The 18,677-nt window shown below is 41.0% G+C and overlaps 2 protein-coding genes across 2 annotated transcripts; both read right to left on the bottom strand.

Moving 5' to 3' along the window:
* Positions 1-698: 698 nt before the first annotated feature.
* atg10 (ATG10 autophagy related 10 homolog (S. cerevisiae)) lies at positions 699-3,651 on the bottom strand. Its single transcript, XM_077536014.1, has 7 exons — positions 3,543-3,651; positions 2,932-3,038; positions 2,714-2,854; positions 2,395-2,560; positions 2,180-2,277; positions 1,990-2,087; positions 699-1,351 (listed from the first exon to the last, which is right to left on the bottom strand). Exons 2-7 carry the CDS (start codon positions 3,034-3,036, stop codon positions 1,216-1,218), a joined length of 744 nt encoding a protein of 247 aa, XP_077392140.1. The 5' UTR covers positions 3,037-3,038; positions 3,543-3,651; the 3' UTR covers positions 699-1,215.
* Positions 3,652-5,067: 1,416 nt separating this feature from the next.
* Positions 5,068-16,992, bottom strand: fam110b (family with sequence similarity 110 member B). The gene is made up of 3 exons (XM_077535900.1): positions 16,334-16,992; positions 14,693-15,105; positions 5,068-9,246 (listed from the first exon to the last, which is right to left on the bottom strand). Exons 1-3 carry the CDS (start codon positions 16,454-16,456, stop codon positions 8,340-8,342), a joined length of 1,443 nt encoding a protein of 480 aa, XP_077392026.1. The 5' UTR covers positions 16,457-16,992; the 3' UTR covers positions 5,068-8,339.
* Positions 16,993-18,677: the final 1,685 nt, after the last annotated feature.

The raw sequence follows: 18,677 nt of genomic DNA, 5'->3' as shown, positions 1-18,677 counted from the left end.
TAGTTATTGTAGGATTCAATAGAAATGTTTTCTGCAAACTTAATCTGAAACTGAGGGAAAATTGTTTCATTACATACAATACTGAGACTTCATATGATGTCTCAATATTAAATAAAATACGGTAAAGTCCATGTTTTCAAGCTAATAAAACATCCATCTATCCATTTCCTTGACCGCTTACTCCTCACAAGGGTCACGGGGGGTGCTGGAGCCTATCCCAGCTGGCTCTGGGCAGTAGGCGGGGGACACCCTGGACTGGTTGCCAGCCAATCGTAGGGCACACAAACAACCATCCACACTCACAGTCACACCTAGAACAATTACGAGCGCCCAATTAACCTGCCATGCATGTCTTTGGAATGTGGGAGGAGACCGGAGTACCCGGAGAAGACACGCAGGAACGGGGAGAACATGCAAACTCCACTCAGGAAGGCCGAAGCCTGGACTCGAACGTGTGTCCTCAGTACTGGGAGGCGGACGTGCTAACCACAAATTAAAACAAATAAATATAAAAAATAAAACATTTGGGTTTATAACAAAATACTGTAATAAGCAAAGCTCTTAGCATTTGTTGCATCATTTTCATGCTTACATTAAAAGGTAAGCATGGTGCTAAAAATAAATAAATAAATAATACAGAGCTACAACTTTATACTGTAACATGGGCCGGAGAAGAAACCATTATACTTTGGTAAAGATCTGATTAAGGGCCGGACTTCACGAGACTTTATTTTCACAGTTTGTTTAACTAATATGGTATCAATATAATCATAATCATACACCTCACACAGAATAAGATTGACACAGCACATCTGTCTTCCTCCACACACTAACAAATAGATGAAAGGGGTAGGAAGGGATCTTTCAGTTATTAGTCTCCTCGCCTGTGGAACCATCTTCCAGATGGTGATGCAGACACGCTCAGTACAGTTAATGTCGGTATTATTAATTATTAAATATTGCCAGGGATCTTCAATGATGCCCTCAAGCCCTTCTCTGTCCATGTACAGCATGCCCTACTCACCTCTCGCCACCTTGTCCGAACACCTGTTGTGAATTGGCACTGTCCGAATACAACTAAGAATTTATGGTGTCTTGGTTCTCAAAGGTTTGAGGTTAATGGCAGCTGACAGATGCAAAACAAGCGGTTATGTGTTTTAAGTACAAATTGTGCTGTAATGTCATTGTGGAATTGGCTCTTGGTGACCTCTGCAGTCAAGATGGTGAAGAGGGATGTGGAGCAGCTTCATGATCAGTTTGATGAGTCTGCAGGGTGGTGTACTTCAGGGAAATATCCAAACCCACCAGGGGGCCGACCACGCTGAGCCATGTCAAAATGTAGTTCACCTTCCTACACATGCGGACAGACAAATAGAAAATAAAGTATGTGACTCGGGCGGCACGGTAGACGAGTGGTTAGCACGTCCGCTTCCCAGTTCTGAGGTCTCCGGTTCGAGTCCAGGCTCGGACCTTCCTGGGTGGAGTTTGCATGTTCTCCCCGTGCCCGCGTGGGTCTTCTCCGGGTACTCCGGTCTCCTCCCACATTCCAAAGACATGCATGGCAGGTTAATTGGGTGCTCCGAATTGTCCCTAGGTGTGCGTGAGTGTGGATGGTTGTTCGTCTCTGTGTGCCCTGCGATTGGTTGGCAACCAGTCCAGGGTGTCCCCCGCCTACTGCCCAGAGCCAGCTGAGATAGGCGCCAGCAGCCCCCGTGACCCTTGTGAGGAATAAGCGGTCAAGAAAATGGATGGATGGAAGTATGTGACTCATAATGTATTTTGTGTTTATTATTATTTTAATATTGCTAATGGTGGGCGGAATTTCTAGATCACTTTTCAACAAAACACACTTTATATTGGCCAATAATTTGAAGATTAACTTACACACGAGGGGACTGACCAACAGTATCAATTTGTGAAAATGTATGAAATTATTCCACATATGATTTTGTGATGACTGACATGTGAAAACATTAACCTCCATCTTACCCATGCTGCTGTCTTTGTAACTGCATCACGGGTCTCATAAATTCTTCCGTTTTACAGGGATGGAGCATGAAGAAAGGCTGACCCAGCAGTGGATGCTCCTGACAGACAAAACACGCAATGACAGAAGTTAACAGCCGATAAACGTCCATGTTGAGCGTCAGTCAAAGTCCATGACAAAGCTAAAGACTACCTGTTGCGTGATGGTTGTCAACGGGCTGTGCTGCAGTCGCAACCTGAAGTTTGGATGAACACAACTCCACACTTCATCCAGAGAAAGACTCCTCCCCTCTGATATACACATAAAAGAAAACTAATCAAGCCCTGACTCAACACATGCTTGCGCAAGCAGTGCTATTCAGTGCTTACAGCCCCATCTAGTGGTGATAAAGGGAAGGAACAACTCACCTAAAGTAGAGGCTCTGAAATAGAGCACAGGTGTCATATAGCTGCAAGAATACAGGATGTGATACTCATACTGAAGTACATGACTGCTGCCTCCAGACACCGCATCTTCATCGTGTTCATGATCAAAGTCATTATTTGTGCCATCCACTTCATCAGCCACAGCACCCTGGAGAGAAGATAAGAATTTCTGTAGCCATCCATCCAATTGTTGCCTGCCACGCTAATCTAGGGTTGGAACACGGGTGCAGCAAATTTAGCAAAGGGAGCCGAAAATTCCTTCTCCCCAGCCACTTTGTTCACTTCTTCAGATTTTTTTTACCTGTTCTAGTTGATCACATATGATGTGGCAAGAAGTGTTTGACTCCAAGTCAGAATATGAGCTTTCAGGATTCCATGGAGCCCTGGAATTGATGAAGACTGACCTGAGAGCAGTCTTTCTCATGTAGCCCTCCTCTGAGCCCTAATAATAAACTCACATTAGTCACACATGTCGACATGTCTTTGTCAAAGCCACGTTACCTGTAAACAATTCCTCACCTGGATAGACTCCCAACTCCAGCCATCTCTTAACTGATCAGAAAGCTTCAGGAGGGCTTGGCAGCAATGACGAAAGCTCTCCTCCCCTTGCAGGCACAAGTTCATTTCTGCACAAAAAGAATATATGATATGATGACTTGGTAAATACAGCAATGACAAACTATGTGAATTCTCATCTGACTGGCTTTAAACACCACCACAATCAATGAAATGAAACTAGCAAGATGTGCTTTAACTGCAAGCTTTTGAGCTTTAATATTTTAAAATATGCATCTCACTTTTAGTGAGTTGTAGTTTTGCACAAGAGATGTGTTTACAATAGTTACTAACTTGTTAATTGTGGCATTTAAGCATAACTGCAGCGGCTTGAAAAAGTATTCATACCCCTTGAGTTTTTCAAGATTTTGGCACGTACGACTAAAAACATAAATATGTTTCATTGAAATTTTATGTGAAAGTTAAACACAAAGTAGCACACAATCATGAAGTGAACTGTGTATCATAGCTACATGTACGGAGAGGGGAAAAAAAAAAAAAGAGAGACCAAAGTTGTGGCGTGGAAAAAAAATATCCGCTATCATTTACACCCCCTCCGAAACGTTACTACTTACCATCGGTCAACCTGAATAAAAGAAACCGTACATCAAGGAAAGCAACAAACCAACTGCTAGCTAGTGCTCCGTAACATGATATCACGTGGTTATGACGTTCCCCCACGGGTGTATCGAGACTACAGTGACCTCTGGCGGCTGAAGTCAAAGGGCAGCCATTTTACGTTGCCACAGTTACTGTCAATTTATTTATTTATTTATTTATTTATTTCGGCTAAAAAAAATTATCAATGCGTGTTTTCCGTAAGAATAACTTGTATGGATTAATGAAAGCCTCGCAAAGAACAAACTTCACTGGCTGGATCGAGTAGGCCCCTATATCATATCAGCATTGTAAATCGTGACTTAGTTTACATTTCACAATCTTTTTTTTTTTAGGGGGCGGGGGGAGCTGATAGGCTTGCTTTCATTTAATTGTTGATGGTTCTGACAAGATGCAGACGAATCTGAGTAGCAGTCAGGGACACACCGTTTGGCAAAGCAAGATGGCCGCCGTTGGCTTCACTTTTCGCTACGGCGAGTGGGCGGTGGTCTGTACCCCTCATGCCAATCAATGTCGGACATCACCTTCAAAAACTAGGACGACGACGAGATAGTGGTGTCTAATAAGGAAAAATGTTTTACGTGAATAAAGTAGTTATTTAACCTCGGGAAATACTTATGTTTATCAAATTAACGTTACTTCTTGATAAACACTAACAACAGGTTGACTTCAAGTTCTTTCCCGTGTTTTTATACATCACTTCAGCGTTTCCGATGCTGCGCCTCTACACCTTTATTAAGTTTCTAGGAACCTAATATGGAGGGTTTGCACATACTCCTTCGAGTACTGAGGACTTGGACTTCGAGTCGAGGCTCCGGCCTCCCTGGGTGGAGTTTGCATTTTCTCCCCGTGGCTCCAGTCTCCTCCCACATTCCAAAGACATGCATGGCAGGTTAATTGGGCGCTCCGAATTGTCCGTAGGTGTGCTTGTGTGTGTGGATGGTTGTTAGTCTCTGTGTGTCCTGCGAATGGCTGGTAACCAGTTCAGGGTGTACCCCGTCTACTGCCCATAGCCAGGTGGGATAGGCTCCAGCACCCCCGCGACCCTAGTAAGGAATAAGCGGTTAAGATGGATGGATGGAACCTAATATGTTAATACGTTTGGAACTTTGGCCAGTAGAAGGCACTAGACTAGTGGATCTGCGAAAACAAACGTCAGAACACTTCTCTGACATTATGCAGATTCGAGATAAGTGGATCAGCAATGTTTGAGACACGACTCTTGTTTTTCCATTTTACATCTCTCAATATATTCTATGAATTTTTATACATACAAATTAGCATTTTAGATCAATAGTTTCCAGAATACGTGAGCTATACCAGAGGTTGGCAACTTCTGTCAATTGTCAATTCCTGTCAATGACGATGCCCACCTCTGCTATTTACTCAAAATTAGTTAGGGATGATAGTAGGTAGGTACTGTGCCCACGGCAAACTAGCCAAGAGTTGGATTACATTGGTAAAAAAAAAAGAAAAAAGAAGTTCAGTCAATGGCAAAAAGCCATTTATTGGAAGAATGCACAAAAAAAGAAAAAGAAAAAGAAACTAAACATGAATGTTTTTATTCTTCAGTCAAGTAAAATGGAACGTCTCCACGGCAAAACACAGCCAACACAAGCTTTCTGCCGGTTAGATCAGACAGATCTGTACTGAGGGCAATTACCAAGCAATGCTGCTCAGAATTGTTTCTAAAATGCAAACTGTAAAACGGAGAAAAAAAAAAAAAAAAAAAAAAAACAGAAACCCCACACTGATCCCACCCTCCCCCATCACCAAAGCACTTGTACATTTTATCTTAATCATTTACACATAGAAATAAAAATGTACCACATAGGATCTTTGCAAATCCAAATCTAACAATGAAACAAACTTTGCAGACAGAACTGATAGCAAAGTATGATGACACTGCAAGAACAATACACCATTGTTTTCTTAATTCTGACAGAGACTTTTTTTTCTGAATTCCACTAGAAAGACAGGACAAGGGCGTTTAACAGCAACATATGGATGGATACTTGCTTAGCCTTCATAAGAAAGTTGGACTAGCTTCCATTCACTCTTACAATAATGCAGGAGAAATAGTTCCTTCGCGCTCAAATACTACAGGAGTTGGACACCCCTGTTATAAAGGGATGGTCTGGAAGCTAAAAATCAAATACTTTGAACTGCTTAGCTCTACAATGAGTTTCCAGCTCAGAATCATGTTTGCAAAGCCACTTAACTCTGCTACAAACCGATTGATCTCAACTGTGACTAACGTTACGCTCTCCATTACCGGTACTTGCATAAATGATGGTTTCATCATTTGGTAAGTTGTCTGGCACTCAGTGACATATTGCTTTCATGTGACACCCTTGAAGCAGAGAATGAAAACGGAGTTGACACGGTCCAGCGTGTAGCATGCGGTGGTATAAATGACATTGTGCAGACAAAAACTGAGGGTGGAGGGTGGGTGGAGCTGAACCATATACAATTAGGAGCCTTTATTATCAGATAAGAGACGTAGAGGTGAAATCAGAGCGATACTAGACTGAGTTTGAAGCAACACCTTGAATGTAGCAAAATTGTTCTACATCTACGATGCAAGGATGTCATTTAGTAGTAAAAGCAACTACAAACACAGTTGGAGAACACTGGCACATGACTACAATGTTCTTACAGAGCCTTCTTACTGTACTATGACATGGCTTGGAACAGTGAACAGACAAATATAATTGGTAGGTATTGCTTTAACTTAAGGTGTTAAGTGTCTAAACATTTCCCACATCATTGTGAATGTCGTGCAATGATACAACTGACAAATGATTGCATTAACATTCTTTTTTTTTCTTCTCAGTTCGACCTTATGATCATGGACTTTAATTTTATTCAGCAGACAGACATTCCCAGCATAACGTTGAATTTCAGCATGAGGGATATTAGGTTTGCCTGAACCACCTAAGAAGGTCCAAGACAGAAGGCAGCAATTACTTCATATAAATCATATTGAAGTCTCCTCAGCACGGTTTGCTGAGCATTTCCACACCCAAACAAAAGGCAATGAAATAATTGAAATGACACTATGGATATGAATCAGTTTGTGAACTTTGTACTTCTGTATTTTGAATGTATGGTTAAAAAAATAAATTGTTGATTCAGAATTAAAACAAACAAAACAAATTGAACGCCTAAACAATCCTGTGAAATGTTCATGACAACGGTGAAGATACATTTATATGCAAATGTACTCATTGGTCTAATGTCGGAGAAAGTGTGTGGCATAAAATTGTGTTCTGTCATGTTTGTGGTTTTCTTCCTTCTCTGGGATAAGCCACCTTATTGCGAACTGAAGCTCGGTGAAACCCAACTTACAACATCCGTCTCATCATAGCATTAACCAATACCAACATGAGCTAAATGATTTAATCATTAACACACAAACCTAGTTATGACTCATTAAGACAAATGCCGTTTTGCCGTTCTTTCCCCTTCATTCAAAAACAGAAAAAAAAATACCAATTACTTAAATTTGGTCTCATGGTGCACCTGCTTAACAGACTTTGGGAGGTCACTTGACAATGCAACAAAAACATTTCTCAACAGAACATTTTGATGTGTGATAACTGGATGAGCAAGGGTGATGTAGATGGCTCTGCTTCTACTTGAGGTTCACAAAAATGATAAACAATTGCTCATGTGGAGCTGTAACATATTTATTTAGTTGAGTACCGTGTTTCCTCAAACAGTGGCCGTGGGTGTTTATATACGCAACATTCTCCAGGCTCACATTATCCATTTCTATTTGTGAGTCCTTTCTTTCTTGACTATCAAAAAGTTAGCTTCTTTCCTAACCTGCAGTTTTGATTAACGTACCTGCCACGGCAATTTGCAAGTCAAGTAGACAAAGCACAGTTGGTAAGATCATGTAGACATGTACTTTATGTCATGTGCTTTATTCATTGATTTCTTTTCAACCCAATTCTCATGGCTTGGTTTATTAACAATGAGCGGTTTTAAGCACTAAGAGTACCAATTTGGAAAACTACAAAATCGGTGGACAATAAAAGTGTGATTTAATGAATTACAAGTGAGAGAAGAGTTGGTGAAGTTTGTTACTCTGGTTTAGGATGACCCATGGAATTCAGCGGGGAGTTACCCGTTGTGCTGCTGATGTGATGTCAAACTACGTACGATGTATCTGCTATGCAGATATGCCACCAGATACACATAGATGTAAATGTAACTACAGCCGCAACCTTTTTTTGAGAGAGAAAATGTGTATGTGGAGAGGCCTTCAAGCATCTTTTAGAATCAAGCTATTTGAGGAAATACGGTATTGTGTGTATTAGTCGACTATTTGCGGAACTATGACATTCTGTACGAACGTAAAATCTTTGAAGTAGCCACAACAGTTCCATCCCTATGTTCTCACGGTTTGATTGGTGCACTCGCTCTCTTTCATACGCATCACTTGACCTATTTTAACAGCTGAACAGGCAAGCAGGTTATTATGACTCTGAGGACTGAAGGATTGTCCTCTATAATAGGTCAGTAGCTCTTTGTTATGAGGCAGTCACATTGTTCGTGTTGCTGGAGCCAATGTTAAAACATTTCCCAAAATACAGTTAATGTTCAGAAATGTCCTGTAATGAGCATTTGGGTTCTATTCTTTTGCTTGCTGATTTTTTTTTTAACTGTCCATGTCACCCTCAAAGCAGTCTTTGACCAGTTGAGAGCACTAGGTCGATCACATCTTCAGCATTGGAGGACGTCAGCTAGACATGCGAGACCTTTTGCGTTTCTCGTGCCTGTTTGATGCTGTACAGCCACTTAATGACTCGCGCATTCCGCTCCACAGCAGAGATGCCGTAAGGTACTCGCTCTCCGGCCTCTTCATCCTCGTCTTCTCCGTCGTCCCCATCCGACAGGCCGTCGTTTGAGGACCGCCGCGACTGGTCGCAGTCAGAGGAAATCATGGAAGCCGATCGGAAGTTCAAGCTGACGATGTCTGAATTGGCCCGAGCAAAGTTCTCTGGACCGACGGCTTCCAGTTCCTCGGGGTCGAGGCCGCAATAGTTAAAAAAACGTTCCACGTCAGCGCCAGCTCGGGCATAACGGTCCGACAGGTCGGATTTGGACCTATGTAGAGAGGAACGACGTGCTACGGAGGAACCAAGCTCTAACTCCAGGTTGGGATCGGGTGAAGGATTGGCGGCTTCTCCAACGTCACATGACTGCGATTGAAGGGTTGTGTTGTTGCAGGGTGACGGGGATACATTTGGACGAGGGGGAGGTAGTGACAATGAGAGGGCTGGTGGCGGGAGGAAAGCAGGGTTGGGTTTCGGCGGGAGTGGTGGAGCTGAGGAGCTGCTCGATCGAGCGGTGCGGAGAGGTTTGCCGTTGCACAGTCGCAGAAGGTCGGAAGAGGAGTGGGATGTCAGCAGTGGGGGTAGCGGAGACCGCGATCTTTCCGTAACACCTCCTTCACCTCCTCTTTCATCCAGTACTCTGCTGAGATTGAGGTTTCCCACCAGCTGCGGACTGCACCGTCCGCCGGTGCTGCCTGGAGGAACCTTCAACGAATGGGAAAATGAGCGCAGCGAATGTGAGGTGCTTGGACTGGGAGCAGAGTCTTGCGGTTGCTCATTCAGAGCCATTGTGGATCGGTAGGTTATTGGCATCCTAGAAGCAAGAAGAAAAGAAAAGTAAACAGGTGTTAAAGACACAAGGAAGGACGAATCACTCGTTAAGTTTACATGCACTATGCTTTTCCAACTTAAAGGAAATCAAAGTGTTTTACGCTGTCCTCATTCCCTGACATCAGGAGGAACTAGTAAGGTCAAGGACACTTCAGCATGGTCACAACCAGGGGTGTTAAAAAAAAAATCGATTCGGCGATATATCGCGATACTACATCGCGCGATTCTCGAATCGATTCAATAAAAAAAAAAATCTTTTTTTTTTTTTTTTTTTTTTAAGAGCTCAGAATTGTTTATTCGGTAGTCTTACCGATTCAACGTCTTATCATCATTGCCTTTTTTTTGTGTGTGTGTGTGTGTGTGAATCGATTTTTAAACTTCCATTTTTAATGGAAAAATATTCAACAAAACGTCTGACTTCGGGTTAGGACTCACACCTTGAGCATGGAAGAATGTTATATGAACGGAACATTAAGCCTTAATATTTTATTTTAATGCTGTTCAAACATGAAACAGATTACAACCTCTATAAGACTGAAATTTCAGATAAATAAATAATACATTTTCATATAAATCTTACACTCTACAAGCTTACTGATTAGTATTTTCTAAATTTGAATGAAAAAAAATCGCAACAATCGACTTATAAATTCGTATCGGGATTGGTATCAAATCGAATCGTGACCTGTGAATCGTGATACGAATCGAATCGTCAGGTACTAGGCAATTCACACCCCTAGTCACAACCTTCAAGTTGGGAGACGAAATCTACCACCAGAGCCATGCTGCTCTCTGTCAGAGTAGTCAGTAAAGGAAAACCCCAAATTTGAAACTAAAACCCATCGGTTGGAAAAAAAAGTTAGATAAGTTGACTATAAATAGATAAAATGGGTCGACTTATATTTTCTGCCTCGAAGCTCCGCCGGAATCATGTTTGGGCCGTCCATGTTTTATACACTGACTTTTTTTGAAGACACACGCAGTATTGCAATGGTGGCTGTGGTTTGATTTCTTCTGTTAGTGCATCATCTAGTGGCCGAATGGCAGATGTTACTTGTCTGCTTAAAGAGCCCAAAGTATGAAAATGCTCTTTAGTGAGGTTTTCTATTATGCATCCCGGCTTGTCTACAATCCAACCAGGTATGAAAAATATCCATCCGCGGCTTCTTTTAACCTGGCAATAGCCATATGGATATGCACTTTACTCCGGTTCTCCACAATATCCATCTGGTACTTCTCCACAGTAATTTGGTCAGGAAAGGCGGGACATTCTCTACAATAATTTGAGCTGATTGGACAATGTGTCATTCTACAATCTACATGTTTGTTTTAACCAATCACGGCCATGGGTGAAAATTTCATCTTCGTTCTTTCCGAAGGGGGGAAAGCACGACCATCTTACCAGCTAGAAATTCATGAAGCGCCTCTCGCTGTTCAACATTCAACAAGGAAACGGTGAATAATTCTGCAAGAACAAAAATAATTGCAGCGTCCATTCGTCCATTTTAGGCTCTGGCGTGCTGGTTTCGTCACAGTTGGATATCACGCCCCCAAACACAATGTCGCTCTGTGATTGGTCCAAACCACCAGGGGTTCGGATCGGCGGAAATCAACGGGAGCGGTTCAAGATGTATTCTCCGGGGTTTGTGAACTCACAAATACCGCGAGAATTCATCTTGTGACAGCAAGGTTGGGCTTCTTTAGCTTTCTCCTCCTTTCTAAAATGTGTGCTTCAAACGACAAGATTAAACTTCCGTGACTTTGTGACATCAATAAAACACGGAAGTTATTTTTCCGTGACTGTGTTGATAGTGAGATATATAAAGTAGGTAATATAGCTAATTACGACATAGAAGCAATATCAACCAATGAAGTTTTGCTAGCTATCTCACAGCTAGCTGACAATAAATCCTGTGGTTCAGATCACATCTCTGCTGAGCACCTTAAAAATGCAGGCCCGAAGGTTGCAGCTCTTTTAGCTATACGTTTTTCGAGCTGTTTGTCCCACGGTATTTTACTAAATAATATGTTAGTGGTTACCCTGGTTCCTGTTATTAAGGATAAGGCAGGTAAAGTGTCAAGTCTGGATAATTACAGACCGATTGCTCTGGCCAGTGTACTCTCTAAAGTACTGGAGAAAATATTATTGGACAGATTAAATCCATATCTTGTTAGTACTAACAACCAATTTGGTTTTAAGTCCAAACATAGTACAGATTTATGTATTTATTCTCTGAAAGAAATGATTGATACGTACAGAAGGGCAAACTCCTCTGTTTTAGTTGGTTTTATTGATGCCTCCTAGGCTTTTGATGGGGTTAATCATTATAAATTGTTTTGTAAATTGCATAAAAGAGGAGTACCTAAAACTATAATTAGGATTCTGGCATTCTGGTACGCCAATCAGAGTATGCAGGTTAAGTGGGGGAGAGCGACCTCTGCTCGGTTTGGTGTTGGGAACGGAGTTCGCCAAGGAGGGATTCTTTCTCCAGTTTTGTTTAATGTGTATATGGATGATATGTCAGAGCAACTCGGGCAGTGTAATACTGGCTGCATGTTTGGCAACACTGTGGTCAACCATCCTATGTATGCAGATGACCTTGCTATTATGTCACCTAGTAGTGCAGGGTTTCAACAACTGCTAAATATTTGTTCTGACTATGGTGTAAAATTTGATATTAAATATAATGCAAAGAAGAGTGTGGTGCTGATTTGCAGGGCAAAGGGGGATAAGGACCTTAGATTCCCATCTTTCTCCCTGTCTGGACATGTGTTAACTGTGTGTAGTAAAGTTAAGTATCTTGGACACATCATTACAGATCTGTTGTGCGATGATGATGACATGTACAGGCAGCGTCGCATGTTGTACGCACAAGCTAATATGTTGTGTAGAAAGTTTTATTGGTGTTCTGACCTTGTTAAGGTAAACCTTTTTAAAACATTTTGTACACCTTTGTATACTGCTCCTTTGTGGGCAAGGTTTAAAAAAGTAAGCCTCTACAAGCTTCAGGTTTCTTATAATGATGCTTTTAGGATTCTTTTAAATAAGCCCAGGTGGAGTAGTGCTAGTGAGTTGTTCTGTACAGCCAGAATTAACTCATTTGAGGGTTTAATGAGGCACTTGATGTATGGATTTATGTGTAGGCTAAATGGGTCACAGAATGGCATCATACAGTTGCTGACAAATTCTAAGTTAAGTGCTGTACGATATGGATCCCATTTTTGGTCATATTGGTACAATTGTCTCATCTGTTGAGGTGTAAGTTCGCTTATTTTATGCTGTTATATATATATATATATATATATATATATATATATATATATATATATATATATATATATATATATATATATATATTTTTTTTTTTTATTATTATTATTATTTGTATATATATTTTTTTTAATCCTTTCCTCTTTTATATGTTATGTGTGTTTGTTATGTGGACCTGAGTCTGATTAATAAACGTGATGATGACAACTCGCCACCTAGCTGACGTGACTTTGTAATGGTAACTGGCCGCTAAGTGGTCTCAACGAGACGGCTTGCACGTTGCGACCGCGCAGTGGCCCAAATGTGGACATTTGTGTTACTCATAACCGGTTGTAAAAGACTACAAGCATTCATGGCAAATCGGATTCATTCACGGCAAAATAACACTCGCGGGAGAGTTGCCGGTTACGGCAAACTAACGCTATAGTCTCTGTAGTAACATTATGCTACTTTTTATTACGGTAAAATGTTGTGCCACTTTTCCATATATTAAAATAGTTCTAAAATGTGTAAAAGACATGTCTGCCTCTCTCAAATTGGTACGGTTGTACCACACTGCTTTTGCTCGCCATGACCAGTTGTTTCCATTCACAATATTAGCACATGGCTAGCGGAGCCAAAATCACAGCCCCTTCAAGAGAGAGGGGTATGGCCTAGGCGTGGCCTGGTGCAGCTATTTACATAAAAGTGACACGCCCCTAAAACAGGCTGTTTGGAACAGAGTGTTTTTTGGCTGATTTGGGAACAGCAAAAATATTACATCCAAAGTACATTTTGACAAATGCATGTCACAGACATGTCTTTTACACATTTGACAACTATTTTAGTATATGTGGAAAAGTAGAATAGTATGTGACCTTTAAAAACGCTCACTGACTAAGTATTGAGTTTCTGGGTTTTTATTCAAGACACATCTTCGCTATTTGCAGGCCAGCACTAAATAGTGGGGCTCAACTTTAAATATATTGTTCCAAAAAATAACACAAATGCAATTGGAACGTGGCAGCATTTTGCCCGTATGAGTTCCGGAAGTGTTATATCTACCTGTTTTGCATATATATTGTTGCCAGAATACATTGTGTGGCGCAGTTAACTAAGTTATAGGACGTTAATCCATATCATGTGTTTGTTACCAATGCTGAATGTGTGTCACATTCAGCATGTTTATGTTTGATTTAAGTTGGTCTATGTTTTTATTTTACTTTTTTTGTTTTTTCTTTCAGGAAACCGTAACTTTAGGTTGTGTGTAAAATAATGACATCCAGGTCAATTCCATGTACAAGTTGCATTGCTCATCTGAGGATTGCTTGTGAAATTACATTTTGATTTTGGCCGTCAGATTCATTGGTCCGACATTACTCTTGTTTCTTTTTTTCTTTCAAGAGCATCTTGCGGGCTGGATTAAGCCTGCAGGCCGTATGCTTGACACCCCTACACTAAATGGTTGTTAGTGTTTGTTTACCTCAAGTAGTAATCGTTAGCGCACTAATGCTAATCACGATTGCTAACTGCTTAGCATAGGCTAATTTTGTTGGTGCTAAATAATGCAATGTATAGAAGATAATAAATTGAGTGCTTTTATCCACTCAAACTTAGGTCCATCTTTAGTGGATTAACAAAAAAAAATACTTGATTACTCGATTGATCGATGATAGGATATTCAATTTTAAAAACATTCTATAGTCACAGCACTACTGTCAATCACATGTTCCAGTTCCATTGCTAACCCAAAAATAGGTGGGTCACGTCAAAACAATGCCTAGACAGCTAGATATCACAAATGCAGTAGCTTTTTGTGTCATAAAAGACATGCTACCAGAAAGTATGGTTTAAAATAAGAGATTCAAATGGATGATTAAAGTAATGGACCCCAATTGGAACTGAAAATCTTGACTGTGTTTGCCTCATCAGATTTAGGGTTATAGTCTTATTTGTCCGACACAGTTGTATGTCGTTCCATGACATGCTCAACTTTTGCCAATTAATATAAATAAATATTTAAATGAAAACTAAAATTATGTATTCAAATCTTAAGATTAACAGGGAACATTTGAGATTGAAAAAAAAAATATTATTGCAATTGGATAAACTCCCTCAACCTTTTCCCCCATAAAGGCTCCATGAAAACACAAAACAGTAGCAGTGCTTGATCTTTTACCTGGAAGGTGTCCAACTCCTTGTTAGTCCCCCAGATGACCTCATCAACATAGCACTCTTAGCTCCGCCCCTGAGCCCTTCAGAGCCTGCTCCCGGAGAAGACGATGAGTTAAGGAGATTTTTGAGGATCTCCAGGTTCAAATTCTCCCGTTTGCTGCTGGCGCTACTGGTTGCACATGTGTCTGACTTGGCGTTGTTATTTGAAGGTTTGAAAGGTACTCCGCCTCCGTGTACTCCACCACACACTCCAGAAGATCTCTTTGAATGAAGGGTATGAACAATAGCAGTCTTGGCTAGAATTGGCGGCTTGATTGGTTCCTGTTTAGCGTTGATAACCTCTTGGCTCTTAACATACTTTGCTTTGTCAGCTTCGAGTCTCTCAACAGCGCTGAGGCGTTTTGGGTTGGGTTCAACCTAAAACAAATACATACAACATTAACACCGAGCAAGGAGAACATAAGTAATACAGTTCCTCTGTGCTGGAGTTCTTTTTCACAATGTGCAAAGCATCTAGAATTGTGTGTAAGGGCAAATATACTGTAACATAAGTAAGCCTTTAGACGTGATAGCATTTTGACTATTAATTTTGCAGTCTACTGCTTCTTATTTGAATTTGGTGCTAAATGTAGAGAATGCATACATTGGCCTGAGATCATATTGTGCTTTTTCTTCGTGAAATATTTTCCTTTGAGTCAGTGTACAGCAGTTACTTAATAGAAGAAGCTAAGACAGTGGCTGTTGTCCAATAAATTTGTGTTATTTTCAGTGGTCATTCGTGCAATCATACAGGCCTGTGCTGTTTAGTCTACAGTTCTATATACAAACTCAAATACCAGTCCAGTCCAGTAACATTATTGAGCTGTTATTACAGCTCAGTATAGCAAAATATCTAACCGTCATAAGTAGTGCTGTCACTATCGAATAATTTTAGAATCGATTAATCTATCGATTATTCAATTGATTACTCTAGAATGAGGTTCGAGTTTGCTTTACTTTTTATTTTTTAATTCTGCTGCAGACACCGTTCAAACAGGTGGCCCATTGGAAGTGACATGTCAGTGCATCCGCCATATTGGATGTGGCAATTTTTTTTTTAAGAGTTGTTTTATTTTTTCTTTGTATTTTTCCACACACTCACACAAACATGCACACACACACACACACACACACACACACAAACATGGTCTCCCGGGCGGGGCGGTGAACCCATGCCACCTGCACCAAAGGCAGGTGACGGTACCACTCCGCCACCCGGAGCCCTTGGATTGACAATTGTATTTGCCATACAGCAAATAATTAGTAAGATTGCATTAGAATGGTATAATACAATCAAAGGTAACAGTTCCTTATTAATCCAATGAGTTGTGGCTTGATAATACATCTCCAAGGAGAAAATGAACGAGGTCAGCTGCATCGCAAAGGTGTCATTCAATGAATAGATGCGAGCAAAGTAAATGCTGTCGGTAGGGTATTTCATAATAATTGCCCATGCATTTCACGTGCCCCCCCTTAAGGCTGGGCTCTGGCGACAGGCAGTGTGGTTATAGAGGGGGAAAAAAAGGTTGGTTATATTTTAATGATTTGAACTTAGGACACTGGTTGAGGTCACTGATTGTGTGAGTGCTAAGTTAAGAAGCATTACCTGTCTCCTGAAGTAGTCTGGACCCTTGTTAAGAATTCGGAGAGGTACAGTGGAACTGAAAGGTGTTGCAGTGCCAGTGGCCTTGCTATCTGGCAGAGCTGGAGCAAGGGTCTCTGTTGGCATGGCAACGAAGTGGCTGGGGTGGCCGGCCGTGGTGGCAGCGGGAGCGGGGGGATTGACAGAGGGTGGGGGCACTGAAGGACCCCCAAAACATGAAGACGCAAAGTGGAAAAGAGACCACCTACAGAGAGAGGAACATCCTTTCCCCCACCACCACACCGAGGAACCGGTGAGACTTGAACCCAACTAAGGACTAAAATTTCGGAAGTAGTATTTTCAGAGAGGAATCTTTGCTTTTAGTCTTCTGTGCTACATTCAAAGTAATAAGCTCAGTTACTTTTACTGCTCTCTACTGGTCGGCGGTGTTCATTGTAGCCAGCAAGCTATCCATCAAGCAAGGACAAGCTCAAAGACAGAATGGGAGAGACAAGAAGTGGTGTGTGCGTGTGTTTGTGAGCATATGTATGTTTGTGTGTGTCTATGTGACTGTGTGCAGTGATGTGGATGTGTTTGGACAGCACTGAATGAATACCAGAGGATGGGGAGTAAAAGAAAACTAACCCCCACCCTCTGTCAGTCAACACCCTTTCCCCTTTCAGTTCTCCTCACTATCTGAAATAGAGCAAAAAGGAAGAAAGAAACAGGGTTAACAATGATGTTAATAATAACATCATGCACCTAGCAACAATATCAGGAATAGATACGGGACACACATTCATAACAGAGCGCTTTCAAGCTCCCACACACGGTAAAATGTGCTAAAACGTGACTTCTACATGCTTGTGCTTCAATTACATCTTCCAAGCATTTTTCAGTAGATTTCGATGTTCGTGTTGCCTCTTCCGCCGTGTTGTTGATTATTGGCCATGCGAGCCCAAGCCATGAGATTCCCTCTACTGAGTTTCACAGATGAGCTTGTATGTTGGGGCTCATGACAAATAGCAGGTGGTGGACATGCGTGCGCAAAAGCACACAAACCTCATTTCCCTATTGTGAGACTAATAAAGGTTATTTTTAAAAGATGAATAACTGGTAAAATGAGAAAACATGGTCACAAGTATGCTACATTTCAGAAAACTGGGACATCTTTTGACCCACAACTAAGAAGGCTGCTTTAAGTTTTTATTTGTGAACTTGTAAATCGATGTACCATGACCTCCAAGGTCACACAACGATGACATGCCTAATGTAAATGTTCAACTTACGGTAAAGTAAAAGATTCTAAAACCATCTTTCTCTGTATTTATTGGCTGTGTGATATTTCACCATTTATCACAACCATATCAAGCAAAAAGTACATCAACTACCTGGTCCAATGGGTTTTTTAGACTCTTTGAAGAAGGAATTTGTCTCATACTGTACATTTCTTAGTTTAATAACTATTCCATGGTTTAATATGTGGGCTAGAACTATGGAAAACAATAGTTAGGATTTTTCGAGCAAAATGAAACGAACCAGTCCAACAGAATGGTTTGGACTGTTTAAAAAAATAAATACATAAAATAAAATAGTGGGGGGAAAAACAGTTCTTACCAGTTATACATGTAGTGTTTTAGACCATAGTAGCACAGATTTAAGGATTGAGACAGCCACTTTGTAATTGGCTGTTAGAACTTGATGCCTCCTCCTCCAGGTTCTGCTGGTTGTCAGAAGGAACGGCAGCTGTCAAAAACACAAACATTGAAAATAGATCAACTAAAGTATAGTCTCTCAGTAGTACTTGATCTGTCCTAACTCTTACATGGATAATTTTTTACCTCTGTATGGTATAGCTAAAGTAAAACCTAGTGTTGTTCTGATGCTGATACTGGTATCAGCAGAGGCACTGATACTGCATTTAAAAAGTGGTATCGGTATCAGTGAGTAATAACAAGTAACATGCCGATACCATTAATTCCAACGCTAATATAGGACTTTGGATGCAGCATCTTGTGTCTTGCTCGTGCATGACATTCACTGATACGTGACATGTTCACTGGATGCCAATCTAAGATATCCTATTGAATGCTCTGAACCAATGGCAGGACAGCTTTTTCATTGTGAGAAAAAACAAAACCTTAGGTATCGGTATGGTATCGGCATCGGCCGATACTGCAAAGCTGGGTATTGGAATCAATATCGGGGGCCAAAAACCGGTATCGGAACGACACTAGTAAAACCAATACATGATGATTCAGAAACATTGTATTACTGTGGCGAAAGAGGAGAGGTTATCCTTCCTCAACTGCCTGCCTTGGTGAATGTGTTTACAACATTATGCCATTGCCAATACAAACTTGATTTT

Source organism: Festucalex cinctus, chromosome 1 (genome assembly GCF_051991245.1).
Source record: "Festucalex cinctus isolate MCC-2025b chromosome 1, RoL_Fcin_1.0, whole genome shotgun sequence".
Classification (NCBI taxonomy): domain Eukaryota; kingdom Metazoa; phylum Chordata; class Actinopteri; order Syngnathiformes; family Syngnathidae; genus Festucalex; species Festucalex cinctus.
This window is presented reverse-complemented; position numbering and strand designations above follow the sequence as displayed.